The 22,307-nt window shown below is 32.4% G+C and overlaps 1 protein-coding gene across 1 annotated transcript in view; it reads right to left on the reverse strand.

Moving 5' to 3' along the window:
- Positions 1-22,307, reverse strand: part of Ptp36E (protein tyrosine phosphatase 36E) — a 148,706-nt gene that overhangs the window by 52,073 nt on the left and 74,326 nt on the right. The window contains exons 2-3 of the mRNA XM_087163636.1: positions 8,786-8,873; positions 7,944-8,020 (exon numbers count right to left, since the gene is read on the reverse strand). Coding sequence (XP_087019762.1) covers positions 7,944-8,020; positions 8,786-8,873 — 165 coding nt within the window. The remainder of the gene's footprint in view (positions 1-7,943; positions 8,021-8,785; positions 8,874-22,307) is intronic.

Consider the following 22,307-nt stretch of genomic DNA (forward strand, 5'->3'; position numbering starts at 1 on the left):
CTCTGGGCGAGTTAATATTTTCCACGGTGTATAAAACTTTGTATTACATAATATATTTTTATTTGGTAATGGCATTGCGTTGTCAAATATTTGGAGGAATACATTTTATCAAGATGTAATAATTCTTTCTTAAAATATTCAATCAATAAGAAGAATTAATATTTTCCACGGTGTATTAAACTTCGCGTTACTCAATCTATCTTATTATATAAAACGCTAATACGTACGTATGTATGAATCAATAAAACCGATGATATTTCTTTTCTCGCGCTGGCAACAGTTTTCATTTTTAATTGATTGGATTCGGCGCGCAAGAGCACTTAGTGAGCAACCAGATAACAATAACCAGAGTGAGCATTATCAGGTTGTTCAATTCAGATTCATGCACTAAAAACATGACAATATTTAATTTTAACTCAATTAGGAATTAATTAATTAATCGAAGTGAGAATGCTTTAAAAGGCCGCTGTTGAATTGATATTTTTCTACTGGGAGCTACCTAAACGTCTAAAAAACGTTTAAGTGTTTGTATTAAATGCATTGAATTTTTTTATATTTCGCGTTTATTTATGCATTGAATTTTCACGCTTTAAAATGCAGAATATTAGTGAAGCAATATTTGATAATTTATTTTGCTAATATGTTTCTTATTTAGCTAATGTTTTGATTTTTTCACCATGTACAATCTAAATAGCTAATATACTTTTTTAAAAGCCAATAAGAACATTGGTAGAATTCTTCTACATAAGTACGATACTATGTCTTTGATGATAAAATACTATGTCTTTGATGATAATATATTATGTCTTTGTGCTAGAACATTGTGTTCATTGGCGAGCGAGAGCAGCTAGCCATGGTTCACGGCGTGAACCACATAGGATTGCGTAGCAATTCTCGGGGGTTGGCGAGCGTTAGCGAGCAGGGGGCGGAGCCTCCTAGTATTATATAAAACGCTAATACGTACGTATGTATCAATAAAACCGATGATATTTCTTTTCTCGCGCTGGCAACAGTTTTCATTTTTAATTGATTGGATTCGGCGAGCAAAAGCACGTAGTGAGCATCATATGTCTAATCGGGTGAATTCTCACCGAATTATCAAAAAAATTCTCACAAAATTCTCTTCATCGAAGCCGATGCTTTACATCCGGTGTTCAGTACTATTTCATATTGTTTTACAACACATGGTTATAGCCTTCTGGTGGGAAAGACTTTAAAACAAAACTTACAACAGTTACTTTTCTCAGCAACTGAAATTTAGAATAGTGTGATTAAGAAAAATATGTGAACTGTTTACAATTTCAAATTAATACTGAAATGCACAGGTTTATAATTTTCCACAGTGAAAAGTGGTCGGAACTTCGGTGTTCAAAAAAGTATACAAAAGCTAGACGTTAAGAACGTATCTAATGAGCGAGCAAAGCGAGCATCGGATTGCGAAGCAATCCGAAATGTACTGTGAAAGTATTTCCGGGGGTTGGCGAGCGCCAGCGAGCAGGGGGCGAAGCCTCCTAGTATATTTGTATTTGCAATGGCGAGGCAATGTGAAATGCTTGAAGAAATGAAGAATGCTTCTTTACCATCTTCAATCAATCTGACAAATCAATTTTTTTCTCGATCTATTAAACATTGAGTTACACAATTTGTATTTGCATTGTCATGGTAGCCCGAAATATTTTAAGCAATACATTTTATTAAAATGTAACAGTACTTCTTTAGGATTTTCAATTACTCAGACATATTTTTATGTGGTGTATTTAACTTTGAAGCGTTATACACTATATTTATATTTGAAATGGCATTATAATGTCGAAGATTTGAAGGGATACATTTCGTCAAGTTGTAATATCAATTCCTTACTGTTATGTAAAAAAAAAATTAAAAATTCACTTTTTGCTTGATTATTAAATTAACTCATTGAAATGCATTTATTTAAAAAACATTTTTGGGCATCTATATTATATTTGTCTACATTATTTTGCAGCGCATCTATATTATTTTGATAATATATCTATATATATTATCTATATTGCACTATATTATTTTGGGTATTTTTTAATCAATGAAATTACCTGAAAATTATCACTTTTTATGCTGTAAAAATCTCTTTTGACTTTTCGCCATATACCCATATAGGATTAATAGAAGCAATTAAACTCAATTATTTTTTTTAATTAACAGATAATTTTAATCCATTTCTTATCGAGTAATCTTTATTACTGTGAAAAATGCTTCTATGAAATAAGTGCTTAGCGACACTAGTGTTTAAAAAATGTGAACAGTTTTACTGTTAAAAAATCGAGATCGTATGATTTTAGAAGAAATTAGTCAAGTTTAAATTATGGTTGGCTCAAATTTCATATTATTTCAAATCAAATTCAAGAAATTTAATAACTGTGGTACCAGTTTTATTCCCTTGAATATAAAAATGGAAACGTTTCTGAAATGGGAACTTTGACGCCTAATGGAAAATTAACACGCATTAATTAATACAAGTTACATAAAGAATCATTAAATTAACAAATTAATCGTTAATGAACGTAAATAACGTAATTTACACACAATTATAATCAGGCAACTCAGCAGCTGCTGCGATCTTAGGCAGTACATTAGTGCTTATCAAAGTTAGCGATGCCAACTTGCTCCGAACAGCAAATATATATTTCAAAATGATAGTTTATCAAGGGTGATTCTTGGTTTAATAAATTCGATTTAGCAGATTTTTTTCCACCACTATTTCTAAATAATTTGTAGACTTATATAATTCACCACTTTATTATACTTATGTCATGCTATAAGTTTTAAAAAGCAAGCAAAAATACTCAAATCGGGTATGAAAATTTGATTACAGCTACAGGATGCGATGACATATCTCGATGACATCTCTCTACCGATGTTGTTTTTGATGCTCTGATGTGACGTGGAAGAACAATTTATGCTTTTAGGAGGTCGTAGAACTTTCGGATTTTCATTGGTGTCTTTTGAGTGAGTAATACCTATTTCATACTCTTGCAATCATGTATGTTTTCTAATTCTGAGTTAACTTAAGAGTATAAGTAGATGCAAGTTAAGTTAAACGATTCTGCCCGATATAGTAGCTTTCAATTTACGTTAACATCACTGCTGAAATTAATATTTGCAATCACGCAACAATGGCTACGTATCACCACCACGGACGTGGCGGAAAGCGGCTGACCGAAAGACCTGCACGTGGCTCAACGTCGGATGAGGAATGCTCGGATTTTGAAACCAAAATGGCTAAAGAGTTAGCAGACATGGAAAGAAGAATTAAAGAAGATGAAAGGAAAAATAAAGAACTACTTGAGAAACTAAATCAATTAGAGCAGTTTCTCATGCCTGTGCCAAATAGGCCCGAAATACCGACAACACCAATTGATGTCATTGATATGAAAACTTATGAAGGAGGCCAACTTTTGAAACAGACGGGGAATGAGTCAACCACAGATTCAGAAAGCTCAACCAAAAATATTGCAGAACCCCCTTTAAAGAAGAAGAAAAAGAAAAATAATGTCAAAAAAGCTGAAGCAAATCTAATCATGACCACGAATAGTAAACCTTTTTCACCGATAGATACCGCCACCTCCTTACAACCATCTGAATCTATATCTGATACTGACGTAGCCCCACCCAAGGAATATTCCAGTTCAACTGTAGATCCACCCACAACTCCAGCAAAAGTTCAACCAATTAAGCATATAAAAGTTCTTATTCGTGGTCTTCCAGTTGGATTCTGTACTGATCATATCTCCCAGCAACTGGCGAAGTCAGACATCATAACGCAAAAGATAATTCAGTTTAAGAGAAAAGTGTGCGGGACCTACAGGCTCCTCCCACTTTTTCTTACAATTCTCACAGAAACATATGTTAATCGACAAATTTTCTCTATCACCAATATACAAAGTATCCCGGTCAGTATTGAAAGGTTCCGAGGCGGGCAAAATCCAATCCAGTGTTACAACTGCCAAGAATTTGGCCACAGTCAAAGATCATGTAATTCACCATCAAGATGTGTAAAGTGCGCCGCCAAACACCGATCATACGAGTGCCAAAAAGATAAAAATACACAACCTAAGTGCAGCAATTGCGGAGACTCTCATACAGCCAACTACACGGGGTGCAGAGCCCGTCCCCGCAGGAGGGGAACACGTGCCATACCACCAACAATAACAGGACTTGCTCAAAGGCTGGTTACAATAATTAAAGAATTGCAAGAACTTTTAAAAAATCAAGAAGTGCTTCAACTGTTTCAAAGGATTATGGGGGAAGCCACTCTTGCACAGTAACATCTTTTTTTTACTTGATTTGAACTTTTATTTGAACTCTTATTATTATTCAGAACTCTAATTTTCCATACCGATTATAAATAAATACTGCATACTGCCCTTTCAAATTAAAGTTGAGCATGCTAGATGGCGCCACTAAGGCCTGTCGAAAATTTATGTTAAATCTTCACGTTCTTGAATCACGACTTTTGTGTATACATAATCATCATTTATTAATTCTCATATTCAATTTTCTGTACATATTTATGGCAATTAATGTAAATATCTTTGTTCAAGTTGTAATTTTTTCAAATCAACGTTATATTTTCTGTACATATTTTCATGGCAATTACTGTAAATATCTCAGTTCAAGTTTGTATTTTCTCTAATCATGGTAATATTATTGTAAAGCTACCACAACGACTGCTTATATTCAAAATGTTTTTACCTCATTGTTGTAGTTTCACGATGAATGGGATAGGGGCCGCTGCGCGGCCCAGGTGCCCAGTTGTTTTTAAATAAAGTAAGTAAGTAAAAATACTCAAATCTTTGCAAAATTTACCTTGGAGTTATTTACCGTTTTTTTAAAATTATTTTGGCGTGTCCGGAGCAGTTGGCATCTCTGCAAAGTGAACAAATTTAGTGTTAAATAATCGAGATCGTATGATTTTAGAAGAAAATAGTGAAGTTTATATTATGGTGGACACAAATTTCATATTATTTCAAATCAAATTCAGGATCCTTAACAACTGAGGTACCAATTTTATCTCTTTTAATATAAAAGTAGAAATGTTCCTGAAAATACAACTTTGACGCCTAATGGAATACTTAACATGCATTAATTAATACAAGTTACATAAAAAAATCTTTAAATTAACAAATTAATCGTTAACGAACGTAAATAACTTCATTTACACACAATTATAATCAGGCAACTCATCAGCTGCCGCGATCTTAGGCAGTACATTCTAAGTGAAGCAACATACTTCAGCTCTTTGTCGTTTTAGGAATTCATTAAACTTAAACTGTATTAAATATCTGGGCACCTAAAGCCGCTGGCGTCCCTTTTCCAATTCATCTTGAGCTTGATCTGTTTAGTGCTTCGATGAGGTTGTGGAATGCAAATGAAGCAAAGGAGTATTCATATGGATCATTTAAGAATTCATAGTGGTTCATTAAAGTTTAAAATCAATTTATTTTACATTGCTGGTGGTTTGTAGCATTTGGGGAAATTGTGTTGCCAGACTAACTACACAGCACTGGAAAGGGTTAAGACAGCCTAACAAAATGAATAATAACTATGTTGCCAATATTTAGAGAAATAACGCAGTCTATGTTGCCACAAACGAGAAATATACATTCAAGTTTGCCAGATTTCTATGCCTTTTGAACCATTTACTCTCGTGGTACAGGAATGCTAACTGCTCTGCTTTCGGCAGAAGTTTTAACAAATTGGTAGCGTGTTAAAGGGTAAACATTGCCCGCTTTCTGCAAAAGTTTTAACAAATTGGTAGCGTGTTAAGGGATGAAATTTACAGAATGCAGATAATTACGCTTACAATTTAAAAGTGTCCCCTCATGATATCTGCAATAAAGTTGCATTTGATATGATACCTTGAATGTTTGATAGGTGGTGATAGAAAATTTATTTAAAATGAAAAATGCAAAACTAAAAATAACTTAAATTCGTTACCATTAGAAAATATATTTTTTCACAAAGCGGAGTAGGTTGGCATCTCTGGTGGTGGTTAATTTTATATTTACATGTATGATTCTTTGTTCTGTAACTTTGATGTGAAGTTACTTTCCGCATCACTTCTAGAAATTAATTCAAAAGTGCATATGAAACACCACTTTATTCGAAGTCTCTCGTGGTGAATCTTTTGAAATGTTGGCAAAATTACCAAATATTCTGTAAAACTTGAGTTTTTAACTGTCCACCACTCTATAAATGATTTTTCAAAAAAACATAGTAGTTCGCATAGCCCTGTATTTTATTATGAAATTACGCAATTGCAATATATTTTTTAAGCAAAAGTGACAGTCATTTTACAAACTATTTGCATAACGATTTTAGATAAGGTGGGATAAAAATTGTGACTCTCTTATTTTCGATAATAAAACAAACCACTAAAACTGTAAACAATTTTATCTACTAATTTGCATGGGTTTTATTCATCCACTTTAGCGTGGAGGTAGCGGGTTCAAATCCCTCTGTTACCCTGAATGCATCATCGTGCTGTCCTTCTTTTGGCAAAGGTTTATGAAACTAAATTGAGCCCACAAGACTGCAAATGTAGTATGTAATTCCAATAATTCATCCGCTTTTCAGGATCTCTTTAGCCATAACCTCCTATAACGAAAAGCCTCCACATGATTTTTATTATAAGTAGTCCGTTCTGATCACCATAAAAGTGATCTAGATCCAGTTGTCATGGAAGAAATCCAGTGAAAAAAAATGGTAGCACTTTTCCATCTTAATTTTATCTAGACGAAAGAATAAATTTTTTTTACTCTTCTTTGAAAACCATCACATATTTATGTATCAAATATATAAATACGTAAATAAGATAAAATTCCTTCGTGAATTTTCATCTTCGAAGTTGGTTTAATGCGCAAACTGGTTCAGCTTTTAAAGAGTTTGAAACCATGTGGAGGCATTCTGTCACCTTCGCCAAATGTTCTGCAGCTTGAAGATAGCGGATTCGAATTCACTGTAACCCTAGATGTATCGTTTTGTTGTATATTCTTCCCTTGACAAAGACTTACGTCTTTGAGCTGCATGTTTATGTGTAATAAATAAAGAAAAAAGAGCATGCATACGAAGACCAAAAATCCCATGGTTTTTCTTTATAAGTTTGGTTTAAACATTTCTGTTTACAAAGAACTAAGAGTTTGTAGAATTATTTATATAAGTGTATTATAATTATATGTTGTTATTCTTGAACTCTTTTAACAAAATAAAGAATATATTTCTGCTTATTATTGAAATTCAATTTGAAATCAATTATTATTGAAATCAACTGCCACTAGAGAAAATCGTTCTTAGAGAGAATATTGTTGGCAAGTATGTGGATGTTTATTAGATTTAATTCATAGTTTAGCTGACCTGATAAGGAGAAGCAGTTGGCACCCATAAACCCTTTCCCGTTCAGTAAATTTCTGAAAGTTTATAAAAACTTTGGTAGAAGGAGGAACAGTTGGCACCCATAAATCCTTTCCCGTAGAGCAAATTTCTGGAAAGTTTATAAGAACTTTGGTCGAAGGAAGAGCAGTTGGCACCCATAAACCCTTTCCGGTACAGCAAATTTCGATTAAAAATTTTAGCAATGCACTTTCGCATTCAATCGTTGAGTTTTAAAAGGTAAAGATCATAATTTGTATGATATTTTTAAAAAGTTGAAAAAATCTTGTCTAAAATCTTATTGTAAATATATTTTACTTTGGAAAAAACGTGGTGATAAACACGTTTGGTAAAACTAAAACAGTTTTTTTTTGTTTCATTCTGATAATACTTTTTATTATTTTTGTACTAACCCTCGATTTAAGGCACTTTACGTACTTTAAAGAGAATAAAGAGCTACAAAGACCATATTTAAAGATTTAAATCCATGTGAAAAATAACAGTAAATATAATCACATTTTAGAGATTCTACTTACATCTATATAAGAGGCGTTAATGTAATCTGAATCTGGAACACCTGGTAGAGGCTCCAAAACCACTCGATTATAATCAACTGTAAATACAGAAACATTTCTTGTGAATTGACAATAATAAACCAGACGTAAATTGTACTTACAGTACGCAAAATAAAAAACTGATCACCTTGAATAGCTTTTGATGTAATGATTGGATCTTCCCATTTTAGGACTCAATCCTCGTGGTTCGAGAGTGAATTCAAATATACTAATTAGTGCAGACCTTATTTTAAGTTAAGAAATCAGCCTCAAAAACGTACTTTCTCTGAATAAATATCGTATTAATTACCCTATTTGAGAATACCCTTTCAAACCATTAAGATGAAGTCCTAGAATGTGAAAATCTGATAATTAGATTAAAAGTTATTCAAGGTGGTTCGTTGGTTTGGTAGTCCAAATTAAAAATTTAATCGAATTATGTGTTTCTAATAATCTTGGCTTCGCCGGTCACCGGTGACCGCCGTGGCTCTACGACCAAACTAAGGGCCGGTCACCGGTGACCCACATGACATTCAACGCGTTAATGATCACTGACAACTGAGAATATTGCCTGTGTCTCTGACTGGTTAAACATAGGAACTCTAATGTGCACAATTGTTTGAATGTCTAAGAAAATTATGTCAAAAATAAATAAATAAATGTCATTTTTTCAGTCAAATGTATTTTACTCGCATTTTTACATAGAACGTAACGTGAGTATAATTTACCTCTGTACCTTTATCAGATACTTTTCGCAGTAAGAGAGAACAGTTATTAAGAATATTCATTTGATCTTTATTAGTATTAAAAAAAAGTGTACTCACAAGGTACTAATTTCTTATAACTGTTTTTTGTTTCATTAGCAGCTTTCGATGCGTGACGAGTACTGTGAGATTCTCCTTTCGAAGAAACCTGGAAAACACAGAGATAAATCAGTTAAAATACATCATCAATCAGCATAATCAATAATGCTTTAAATAACTGTAGGAAATTAATTTTGCTGATATAGGCTGATTTTTAACTATTAATATTGAGAAAATCACTATCTAAGGCTCTGAACTGTCACTTTATTTTTTACATTTTATAACCGTCGTTGAACAGCCGACCCAATTTTATGGGTTTACGACTACTAATGCTCGACTCCGTAGCCTTGTAATTTTGAACCCAATCCAGAAAAAAGGGAACTCCTGGATCGAGCATTGGGAAAAATTTGCCTTCGTGGAGGACTTTTTGATGGAGCTAACAGCATTTGCGTTACATGGAGAGGAAGACCACGAGAACCTCCCACGGTTAACCTGATGGCAAGGGGTTTCTAACACATGATCCGTCTACCACTGAGGATATTTCACGTCAGCACTGTGGTCGGTGCAAGCCGGATGCGGAATTCGTATCGATCAGCCATCGCCGGGATCGAACCCTGGTTCACCTCATTGGAAGGCGAACACTCTATCCCCTGAGCCATCGCGGTTCTCTGAACTGTCATTGCAAAGAACTGGGGTTCTGCCCATAGTGGTGGCTTGAAGTCTATCTAACTAGAACCAGCTTGTAACGCTTGTAAGTAACCAGCTTGTAAGTCAAGGTGGCCTATGCACAATATACAGAAATGCCAACTTGCTCCGGACAGCAAAGATATATTTTAAAGTGGTAGTTTATCAGTTGTGATTCTTGGTTTAATAAATTCAATTTAGTAGATTTTTATCCGCCACTATTTCTAAATAATTCGTAGACTTATAAAATTCACCGCTTTATAGCACGTATGTCATTCTATACCTTTTGAAAAGCAAGCAAAAATATTTAAATATTTTCAAAATTTACTTTGTAGTTATTTACCGTTTTTTATTAAATTATTCTGGCGTGTCCGAACCAGTTAGCATCTCTGAATATAGTTGACTACATTCCTACTATCGTACCGTTGTTCAAGAAATTTTAAAGCCTTAACCTCCAATTTTATTATAATAAATATGGCTAAAATCAACGTTAAGGAAACACAAATATAAACAGTCCGTTCAATGTAAGAAGACGATTGACCTTTGGAGTGTTCATTTCAACGTAGGAAAGATTGTGCCTGACAAACGTCATTGGCGCAAAGCTTTTTTGTATCATAATGATTTGGCCATGATTCGGCTTTTCACAATAGATGAATAATAGTTGAAGATATGTATTCATTATGAAAATATAACAATTACTATCGTGAGTGTCAAATCAAATATTAAAGAGAAATTCAGAGGGTTAATATCAAATTATAATTAGAGTCATAATATTAATGAGAAATTAAATTTAATGCTTTTTAAGAAATGTAATTAGAATGCATGAATAATGTTTTTTCTGAAGAAAACTCTTCATGAAAAAAATAAATTGACAAAAGGCAAAAAGCCCTAACGTCGCATTTTCTGAAAAATAATTCGTATGCATACCTGCTAACTTATAATTTTTCCCAGGATGATTTTCACGTTTTAGAAGAAAGTACCAGTAAAAATTTAATTGCAATTATAAGCGGAAACATCTTTCTTATTCTTTTTTCAGAGTTCTTAAATACTATTGTACGCTTTTATAAGCGTTAATTCATTTGTATGTAGTGGTCAAAATCATTTTAGATTAAATTTTATATATCCAAGAGATATATAAGAAGCAAAATTTTTACGGCGACTTTAAATGTAAAAATGAATTTATACGCAAAATTCGTAAAAGTTGGCAGTTACTCATTAGTTTCACCAAAAGTAAATCACCTCCTGTAATCTCCAAAAGAAACTGAAATCCGTTTTATTTTTGTTCTTTTGAAATAAAAATTGGAAAGAAAAAAATTTTCAACTCGTTAACACAACGGGAATCCTATTAAAAATATCCGTAAAACTTCGGAGCAACACTTTAACTAATTCTTAAAGTTCGCACTTCAGAATACCTCGGAAGAACTGGAGAAAAAAAAATGCACGCATTTTTGTTAGCATTAACCAAGTTCCTCAAACTTGTTATCTTCAGATAACAACTAAGGATTAGCATCAATACCAGCCATTAACTTCGACGTACTTGTCATTATACTTTCGTTGGAGGCAATTACGATTATTTTTGGAAGAAATAATCGGAAACTTTCCTCGATAAATTGTTAGAAAATTCTAGCTTCAACTTCGAAAAAGAAATTTCTTGATTTGATGCGATTGCACTTAAGGAGAAAATTAGGACATGTCTCCCTTCTTTGTTAAGTAATAAAACTTTTTTTGAGTTTAAAGACACGTGCTTTATTCCCAAACTGCTTAGAAGACACGGTGTAGCTGATTTTAACATACTACTTCAACTTATAAGTTTCGGGTAATTGGCTTCCTAGTTAGCAAAGTATTGCTCTAGTTTAAATCCACGTTCTTTATCTTTATTGGTGGCAGACTTCCTAAATAAATTTTCTGTGCCTCACTCACTTTTTTAAAATATTATCATTATAAATTTAACTCATTAGCAGAGATGCCAACTTGCTCCGGACAGGACATGAATATTTTAAGGTGGTAGTTTATCAATTGGGATTCCTGGTTTAATAAATTCAATTTTAGTAGATATTTATCTACCACTATTTCTAAATAGTTCATTGGCTTATATAATTCATCACTTTATGCATACCTGCCAACTTTTTATCCCTTCCATTATTATTTTTCCCAGTGGTATTAAAATGGATTTAAAATTTCGATTTTAAGCATAAAAATACGATGTATTTGAAAAAGCTTAAGCTGTAAACCATGACAGTAGCACATATTAATATATATGATTAATTATTTTAAGAATAGTGGTGATCAAAATCATTTAAAAATAAGTTTATAAAAGAAATAATAGTACATATTTACTACCACTTTAAATGTAAAAATAAAATTTTACGCCAAATGCGTAAAAGTTGGCAGGTATGCTTTATGGAACTAAATACTTATATCATGCTGTACCTTTTAAAAAGCAAGCAAAAATAGTCAAATATTTGCGAAATTTACTTTGTAATTATCTTTGGCGTGTTCGGAGCATTAAGCCTCCACACGGTTTCTTATAAGTAGTCTGCGCAGATTACTTAAAATGCGAACAACTCGTGCGCATAGAAATTTAACATATATATTTGAGAATTTAATCTGTAGTGGTTGACAAGTAAATGAAACAAACCAATTATATTCATAAATTAAACAAATTTTTAGACATATATTTGCTACCACTTTCTAATTTTTAATAGATTTCATATTAAATGGTTCTTTCACTAATTGGTTTATCTTCATAGTGGTCTGATCAGACTACCAACAAAAAACCGTGCGGAGGCTTTCAGTTATAGGAGGCGTTGGGCAGACGCAGCCTAAATGTAATTTCAGTGTCAGCCACCGGTGGTTGACGCAGCCTAAATGTAATTTCAGTGTCAGCCACCTGTGGTTGACACCCTAAATGTAATTTCAGTATCAGCCGCCGGTGGTTGATACCCTAAATGTGATTTTAGTGTCAGCCACCGGCGGCTTAAATGGAAAGTCCAGAGTCAGCCACCGATGGCTGACGCCGTGCTCAACGTGTTAAATTCTAGTTCATAAAAATATTAATGCATTGCTTTTACTACCAGAATGAAAGATATTTTTTATTGTACTCGGAGGGTTTACGTGGGCCCAAAATGGGTTAAAAATGTTCTTGATTACAATTGTTAATCAAAATGATGTTTTTCTGTCACTATCAAAAATTAGTTTAATGGCAGCTATGCTTATAAAAACGTGTTCTTTGTCCCAAAAAAAAGGGGGGGGGGAAAGAGAGCGACTAATAAATAAACTGTTTGATGCATTTTTCATGGATTTTGATTTGTGATCGTTCATGCTAATGCGTTATTACTCATTCCTGAAGTAGAGCTGATCTACCTAAGAAAATTGTGTAATTTTTGAATACCTTTAAAAAATAAACTTACAAATTTTGAAATTGTGCGTGAAAAAATTTGTAATCATATTATAACTGTGTCTGAAATCGGGATATAAGCTATACTTAAAGTATGCAGATAACATTTTATTCGTCTGGTTTCTTTTATCATAAATGCTTGTATAAAATACCATTCAAACATTATCTAAAAAATACAGGCAAGCAACAGTTAGAATATTCTGTTTCGAAACTGCCAGAAAAGAACACCCATTCCATAAAAGCAATTTATTTCCTTCGTGATGTTACGGTTAAAAGATATTTTCCCCAATTCTTTCTTGCCAAACCAATGGCTATGTATACAATCCAGAAACATATCAGCGTCTATAAAACTTTTTACTGCAGTTCTACCATAATCTTAGTTTAAAAAATGGGTAATACTTAAAAAAAAAGGCTAACTTTTTCAATGTCTTTGAAATCGAAACATATTGCGTTCGAATAAGTCCTATGTCCCTCTTTTCTGGAAAGTGGGACAAAGCGATTATTTGGATCAAATCCAGATCAAATCTTTCCTCTTCGATCATTTATTCATTTCTGCGGGATAAGGAATGGACTTGTATCTGGCAAGAAATGATGCAGTTTCTCATCAAACGGCGCCTCCCGCCAAACGACTTAACCATCTGCGCGCATTGCCAACTTTTAACGACTTAAACTTTATGATCGAATTTAATGACTTCCAGAAGTCCATTATCATTAGTTATCTCAGTTTCGGTACTTATACAGTCAGCTGAAGAATATGGATTGTGGGTTGAAAATTGAAATTCGAATACATATATCTTTTAGAGATTAAGTTTCCGAATTTGAAATTTCAAGAGATAAACGACCTGTCCTGGACAGATCTAATAAAATTCGGAACATCTCTGTTGTATTGATTCTTTCGCTACTTAAAGTAAATGGCTGCAAATTAGATGTTTAAAATTCTGCAACTAATTTTTTACAAAAATATACTAACTGTCTTTTACATCGACTACTTCTTTTAATACAAACAATGTTTAACCCTAGATAACTATACATTTGTCTAATTTCGCATATATTCTTAAAACCTCAGTAATTTGAATGATTGATTCTATGAGCTGAATGATTAGTTACAGAGTAACGCAGATTTTAAATACATCGTAATACTGATTTAAGTTTAGTTATCTCGGGTAATTCGAATTATAAATATAATCTATGAGTCGAATGAATGATTACAGAGTAACACTGATTTAAGTTTATAACTCGGTTTAATTGTATTAAAAACGTAGTCTACGAGTCGATTGATTAATTACAAAATAACACTGATTTAAGTTTAGTTATATCACTTTAATAAAGTTAAAAATGTAGTCTATGAGTCGAACGATTGGTCTCAGAGTAACACTGCTTTAAGTTCAGTAATCTAGGGTAAAAAATATGAATTCATAATTTCAAACCTTCACCACTTCATATTCTATCATGTTAACTTAAGGCTAGTCCAAGTTGACTTTATTAATAGTATGAATTAAGCTATTTATTAAAAAAATGCACATGAAGAAAGTCGCATACGAAAATAACCATAAGACTTCATAAATGAAAAATTAACTCAAAATAACCATTAAATTGAATAAAAACTTAAATACTGTTAGTGCACTAACAGTATAAAATCTATCTATATGGTATAATTTTAGAATTACTTACAAGTTTATTCTCTTACGTGGCGATAAGAGTTTGCAACGATGTATTCCGTCAAAATTACACAGTATAAATATGCTGAAATTTTAAAAGTTCCGATATTTTGTAAGCTATTTCTGCTGTAAACTCAATAATTTACCTTAAAAAAAAATATGGCAGTAAAACACAGGAAGAGAACACGCGAAAGAAAACGCAATCAACCTCGAGATTTGAACTAAGTAAACCAGGGATCGCGTCAAACCGAGCTAATGATTTTAAAAACAAATTAAGTCTTTAAAAACTGGATTTATCACCAAACTAGAAGAGAAGAATGCTACTAGGGCCTTCTCTTTATGTTAATCTAGAACTCTTTACCCTTATGATTTGCAGTGAAAGTTGAATGGTAGTATACAGTTTGTATATTTTCCAGCTATGTTTCACTTTGAAATTTCCTGGATTTTATTTATTTATTTATTTTACAGTGAGCCAAGCATACAGAAAATTTGACCCCCTCCCCCGAAGAAAAAACTTTTTCTTTCTACTGAGCGACGATCTTCCAACGATGCATTTACCTTCAATTCTCAAAAAAAAATTTATAAATAAAATGACACGGAAAGAAACACAAACGCATTCACCTCGTTCGTACCGTTCTTACTGCATGCGAATTCCAAAATGCAAATGAGAACCTTGAGATTGGTGAAATGCATTTAACCACCAATCAGCAGCAACCATTGCAATCAAATGTACAATTTCAAATGAAAATTCCATGCAGTTGCAGCACTGTCTTAAAGAATAATTATTACAGTGAGATGGAAGTGCATGGAATTAGAAGCGCATTTGAATAAAGTTGTATTTGGAGAAATAATTTATAAATTTTGATTTACTTATATAGTAATATTAATATATACCACGTGGTGTGAGTGGAGTCACCATCGCACCTAAGAAAAATTTTTAAAAAAGTGATAGAATTTGACTTTGTCTCTTAATTTTATTTGGATTTTTTTTTAGATAAATTGCAAATAAAGAATTTTATTAGTTAAAACATGTCTACAAAAATTATATAAGTATTTTTTTTATTTTAAATGTCAAGAGAAGATTTCTTCTTAAAAAAAAAAATCTTTACCACAATAAGAAATAAACCTTGCCTTAACCCAATAACTTCTCCTTTAACCCTTTCGCTCCGACTGTCACAAATACTTGCCAACATAAAACCGTATCAACCAGGGTAAAAAGATAAAACTGGTAATCAAAGTAATTCTTCAGCAGTTTATTTGTGAGCGGAGTTATAATTGTTTGATTTATTTATTTCACCATTACTTTGTTCAAAATAAAACTATTTAGTTATACTTTGATTTAATATTGATTATATATATGATTAAACTAACAATAATTAAAGCAAAATAAGTCTGTCAAATTAGCAACGACTACATTTAAGTTACCGTTTTTAATTTAATTACGTCCTGATCCTGATTTTGCACGAATGCTTTTCTGAATCACCCGTCCCCAAGGGGTTAAGTACTTATAATGGAAACTCATAACATAGTTAAACCAAATTGTAATTCTAATTTGGTCAAATAACTCGCTGTCGCTTGCTTTCACAAGGAGACAGCTTACTGTAGAGGAATATTCATTCATGTCAATTTAAGTTTAAAATTATGTGCTATTTATTTATATAATTATTTTTATAAATTTGACTTGTAGCAACTAGTAAATTTTGTAGCGTTAATGTTATCTGTCATCGCATAAAAAACAAGTAAAAATTTATATAATACAAAACCTACTGTGTGCTTGTCCGCTTTTTGTGGAAAATGTCTTCAACTATAGTGAACCAACGCGGGACTTTTAAAAGTAGGCTTAATTTTTATTACAATTCGCTATTAAGAAGTTAAGTAATTGACATTGCATGAAAAATGAAGCTGAATTTCTGAGTAAATCATTATTTTTGCCAATTCATCATATTAATGACCTTGAATTGGGTATAATATGAAAAAAAAACAAGTACTTCCACTTACTAGGAATAACATTTACCTTTTAGTTTAATTAATGAACTGACTTTTAAATGTGTTTACTAAATTCATAAACTTATGTAAAACAACAAAATAAATTATTTTCAAAGGAACTAGACTAATACAATTCCAACCTGGCGAGTAACGACTTATAACAAGACACTTCGTTTGATGCTTAATTGTTGCAAGAAATCAGGTTCGCAGAAAATGCTGTTTACTAGTTAAATTTAGTAGGAATAACACGATCTGTGACGTAGGCTATAGTATACCCAATTAGGTAAATTGTATGGAAGTAAAAAAGTTCAAAATTGAGCCGAGATAATTATCCTTTGCATGGCATCCGCATTTGCACTTTCTGAAGAATGCTTTTCCAGAGCAGCGGATCCAAAATTTTTATGGATCTCTAAACTTTAAATTATCGAGCATCTTTTGGCGGAACCCCAAATATAGAAATAAAATTTATTAGACACAGTGAACAAATTAACCAAAAAAAAAACTAATAATTATTTTGATAACTAGCTGTACCCGTTCACACGTTGCTGTGATTAATGATCAAATGTATACAATACATCAAAATGAAAATTAATAACAAAATTATCCCTGCTTATATGTCACTTGAATATAACAAAACATAGATATACATAGTTGATGGTAGAATAAACATGCTTCTTCACTTGTGGTATTAAATAATACATCATGAAATGAAGGATATTTGATGATTGATGGTGAACTTTATCTTAGTAGTGCTTGTAAATATACAATATTTTTTGTTTTCCCATCTGGTGCAAGAACAAATAAATTTGATGGTTTTCCAACTCGTGAACACGCAGCGTACAGCTGTCCATGTGAGAAGCATGGATTTATCAAATGTAATCCACATACTTGCAATGATTGTCCCTGTGCTTTGTTAATGGTCATTGCAAAGGCTAGTCGTACAGGAAATTGTAGACGTTTGAATTCAAATGGAGTATCCGTTGGTATCATGGGAATGCGTGGCATTAGTTCATGTTCTCCTTGGTGTTTTCGATTTAAAATGGTTGCCTCAATTATGTTATTCATGAATTTTTTTACTGATAGCCTAGTCCCATTGCATAGTCGTGGTGGATTTATATTTCGTAGAAGGATGATTGGGGAACCAATTTTCAAAGATAAAATATGCGGTGGCATTCCTGGTAGATCCAATGAATTTAAAAATTGTATTGGATAATTAACTGATTCATCTTGATTGACAACAGTATCTATGGATTTATATGCTGTTTCTTCATCAGGTATTTCATTTTGAATTTTGCAGTTTATTAAATTCACATCAATGTTTTTGGCTGCCAATATAGCACGCTCACTAACCCATTGATTATTTTTATAATTCTGCGATAAATTTGGAAAAACTTTTGCAATCAATTCATCAGTGGATTTTACAATGTGACAAAAGTTTTCTGGTAATGTAATACAGTGTGTGGATTGGTCCATTTCCATTTTACCACTCCCAATATCTAGCAATTGTTTTGCAAATCGTTCAGAAGATTCATCTTGTTGTAATTGAATACGCATATTGGTCTTTAAAGATATTTTCTCCACATACCGCCATAATACTGATGATTTGAGACATGCATTCGATTCATCTGCTGGTGTTGAACGGTGTATAACTGGTAGAGTTTGTCTAAAATCACCAGCTAGCAAAATGAGTGCACCACCAAAGAGCTGCTCATTTCCTCTCAAATCTTTTAATGTGCGATTGAGTGCTTCCAATGATTTCTTGTGTGCCATGGTGCATTCATCCCATATTATAAGCTGACATGATCTTAGCACTTTTCCCATCCCAGAATCTTTGCTAATATTACAAGTTGGAGTTTCAATTACCTGCACATTTAATGGCAATTTCAATGCTGAATGTGCTGTTCGACCACCGTCCAAAAGAGTTGCTGCAATACCAGATGATGCAATAGCAAGTGCAATATTATTTTGTGATCTTATAGTTGCCAGAATAATTGAAATAAGAAAAGTTTTGCCAGTACCTCCAGGTGCATCTAAGAAATATAAGCCACAACTCTTGTTAGATATTGCATTTATAATTGTGACATATGCTGTTCGTTGTTCTAATACCAGTTTCGGCAGATTAATTCGAACAAATGCTTGTAATTCATTAACATCGAAGTGCGTTTCTCGTTGCATATCACGATCGAAAATGCCATTACCAGATCTATTTGGAGCAATCATTCCCAATTCTGTCAGTGATTTGTTGGCTATTGTCAAACATACATTCTCAATTAAAATCAATGCTTCATTGTATATATTTGATGTAAATTGAATGTTGGGATTAGCATTTATTCTACGCATGCGATGTAAAATGTCTTCACTCATATAGTCTTTATATTTTTCCTAAAGATCCTTTGGATTAGCCGGAAAACATGTAGTTAGTATGATGGAAAATAGTGTACGTATCAGTGGTGGTTGAGCTGTATTAGAAGCATCAGCGAGTGAAATATCCCAATGAGCATCGTTTTCTAAGAGACTTAATTTCTGGCAAGCCTCACGAAATGTAGCGCACACATGGCCATTGACTGTTTTTAATTCTTGGAAAAATGTTGGCCCCCGAGCATTGATTAATAATAATCTCAGGTAAAAGCATTCTGCGTTATTTGGATGTACAATGTACAGACGATCCAATGCATCTGTGGAATATAAATTTAGATGTCCTTGTACTGCTCTACCTTGTTTACGACGCCAATTGCCACTTCATCAATCGTTGGTGCGTTGAATTTTCTTTGATGTTGACCAACAGGTGTTTTATCTGCTTTTATTATTACTTTGTAATCGTCAGATGGCATTTGTTCAATGGCGGTTTTAAATAATTTAATGAATTCATTATGTTGTTCAAACAAATTTTGTAATTCAGCGACAATCTCTCGTTTAGTACTCATATTCAGTTGACACCGTCTGTTGATTTGGTCGTCAGTATTTCCCATAAAATATATCTGAAGATATTTGTGATCAGCATTTGGCAAGGGTAGTAGTGATCCAGGATGGTGATAAATTTGCCCTTGCACTTTAAATGTTGGCATAAAATTTGCGCTAACGATATTCGTTGCTCCGAACGATGTCATTTGGAAGCATGAATTGTACTTGCGTATATTTTTCAAAAAATTTTTTGATTGACTTGTTTCACCTGATACTAAAGTTAGTAATGGTTCAGGTGGTGAACGCAAGTTTGGTAACTCTACTTTTCCACCTGCACAGCACATACCTGGTGTTTCATTTTTAAATTTTAGAGCACCACAATACGTACACGACTGTAATTGTAAAGGGGATTGTAATTGAAACCACACAAATTCAAATCAGTATGTATCGTTCGTCTTGTCTGTGTCCCGCGAATTCGATTCCTTCGCTGCCTTGCTTGCCTCTGTTCACTCGTTTCTAATGATCGATCTAGAGCAGTGTGATCTCGATCTCTTTCTTGCCTAGCTTGTCTCTGCTCACTTGTTTCTAATGATCGAGTAAGAGCAGTGTGATCTCGATCTCTTTCTTGCCTAGCTTGTCTCTGCTCACTTGTTTCTAATGATCGAGTAAGAGCAGTGTGATCTCGCTCTCTTTCTTGCCTAGCTTGTCTCTGCTCACTTGTTTCTGAAGCTCGTTCTTCTCTTTTCCTTTTTGCTTGATTTGTAGATCGACCAATGGCACTTCGCTTTGGTGGCATAATTGAGGGGTTAAATAAAACGTATTTCCAGAAAATATTAATAATTTTCACGTATTAATAGTTTATTCTCGTATTAATAACTGCAAAAGTTTTTTGATATCTTAAAAAACAACCTACAAACGTATTACATCCTATAAGAAATAATAGAAGTTGCCATCTTCAGTCATTGTAAAGTAGGAATAATACTGAATTTGATATCACGTGAATAATAGACTCATCATCTATTTTTGCTCCAAAGAGCTAACATAAGCACAATACTAACATAACGTTAACTTGCGGACTTTTTTGCTCCAATATTGCTTGATAGGTCAGCTCTGATAGTATAGGAGACTAATAAATTATAACAATAATACAAACAATCTAGCCAATATTACATTACGTCATATTACATTACCAATTAAATGTTATTTTGATATTTTTTGAATAAAATTTGCTTTTTCCTTGATATTTATTAAACAGTTTTCACAATTCGCGATCGCAACGAACTATAGGGGGCGTTGTTGTATGAGACGCTTACCTGCGATTTCCATATGAACCGTCATTCAGTTACTCTGGAGACGTCGTTAATGTAGCGTGTAGCATTGCAACGTTCCTTCTTTAATGTGGCTTATTAAATTTAAAAAAGAAAAATGCTTGATCTTCTTTCTTGTACAACCGAAAACAAAATGGTATCTCTTTTTATTAGAGAAGGAATATCCAAAACACATCGGAAAAATATTTGTACATTAACAGAAAAAAATATGTATATTCTTATAAGAGTTAAAACCTAATGCCCGAGAAATAGTATTACTAAATTTAATGATATAACATGAAAGGCCCATTTAAACTTTACATTCTATAGTTTTAAGAATCATATTAGTTCAAAAATTAAAATGAACAAAAAGTATACATAAGCCTCATAATTTTATGAAATTTAATTTTGTAAACAACGTTTTTTGACAACAATTTTTATCAAAAAATTTCAAGTTTCAATAAAAATCATTATTTAGAAACTAAGAAACGTAAAATAAAGAATGCTGACGAAACAAAAACAAAAAAAAACAATTCTTTTTTGTCGCCATTTTTAGTGCTACGAATATTCGTCTTTGGGATTTGCCAAAAACAAAACAAGATGCAATTTTATTTTTTCAGGAGGGAAATATTTTACCGAAAAAACGAAAATGTACCAATTCCCACAACATAAAACTTTATCTTGGCAAACGTACGTTTTGGAAATGTTATTTCATTTGGAATCTTATTCATCAGAGTTCATATGGCGATATGATTGTTTTGAATCTATGCTAAACTCTATATCGGCTCATTTTCCACCGAAATCCAATTAACTATTTTGATTTTAAATAAAGTGTTTTATTTTATGAACTGTCGCAAAAATTTTAAGTGTAGATTGGCGGCACTTAAAAACCGCCAAATCTGTAGCGGCGGTGGCGTTAATACGTCGTAAGTACCGAATTTTTATTCCATACTTTTCTGAATCATATTATTTCAAACATTGGAATATACAAGAAGTATACATAAACACATAATGTTATACCATTTAATTTTTCAAAAGTATTTTGAGAACAATTTTTATCAAAAAATTATAAACTAAAAAACGGAAAATAAAGAATTCTTAGGATAAAAAAAACGATTTTAAGAATTATTAACATTGAAATAAAAACTTTCATATTGTTTCTTTTTTTATTATTCTTATAGTTCTTAATCAGACGTAAAAAACCATTCTGTAGAGAACCATCATTAAATGAAAAAAAATATTTACAAGCAAATTTTTTATTGTAAAAATCATTGCACTTACCTGATTTATGATTCCCGGAGAATTCCAAAATGATAAGTTCCTTGTTTGAAAACTTTATTCTCAAATAATAGATACATAGTTTACTTTTACTCATTACTTTTAGATAACATGCCTTCATTACTTTTAGATAACATACTACACAGCAAAATTTTATAATTGATAAGAATTTGAATATGTAGCTAAAAACAGAATAGCTGAATTCTAGTTGAACTTATTCCTTCAAAATTAAAAAAAACTTACCAAGAAAACGATTTAAATTAATTAAGAATCAGCACAAATGGCACTATTTCAAGTAACTTGGATAATTTTTTATTGTTGTTTTCCGAATT

Source organism: Parasteatoda tepidariorum, chromosome 5, assembly GCF_982258835.1.
Source record: "Parasteatoda tepidariorum strain Cologne lab strain chromosome 5, Ptep-v5.0, whole genome shotgun sequence".
Taxonomy (NCBI): Eukaryota; Metazoa; Arthropoda; class Arachnida; order Araneae; family Theridiidae; genus Parasteatoda; species Parasteatoda tepidariorum.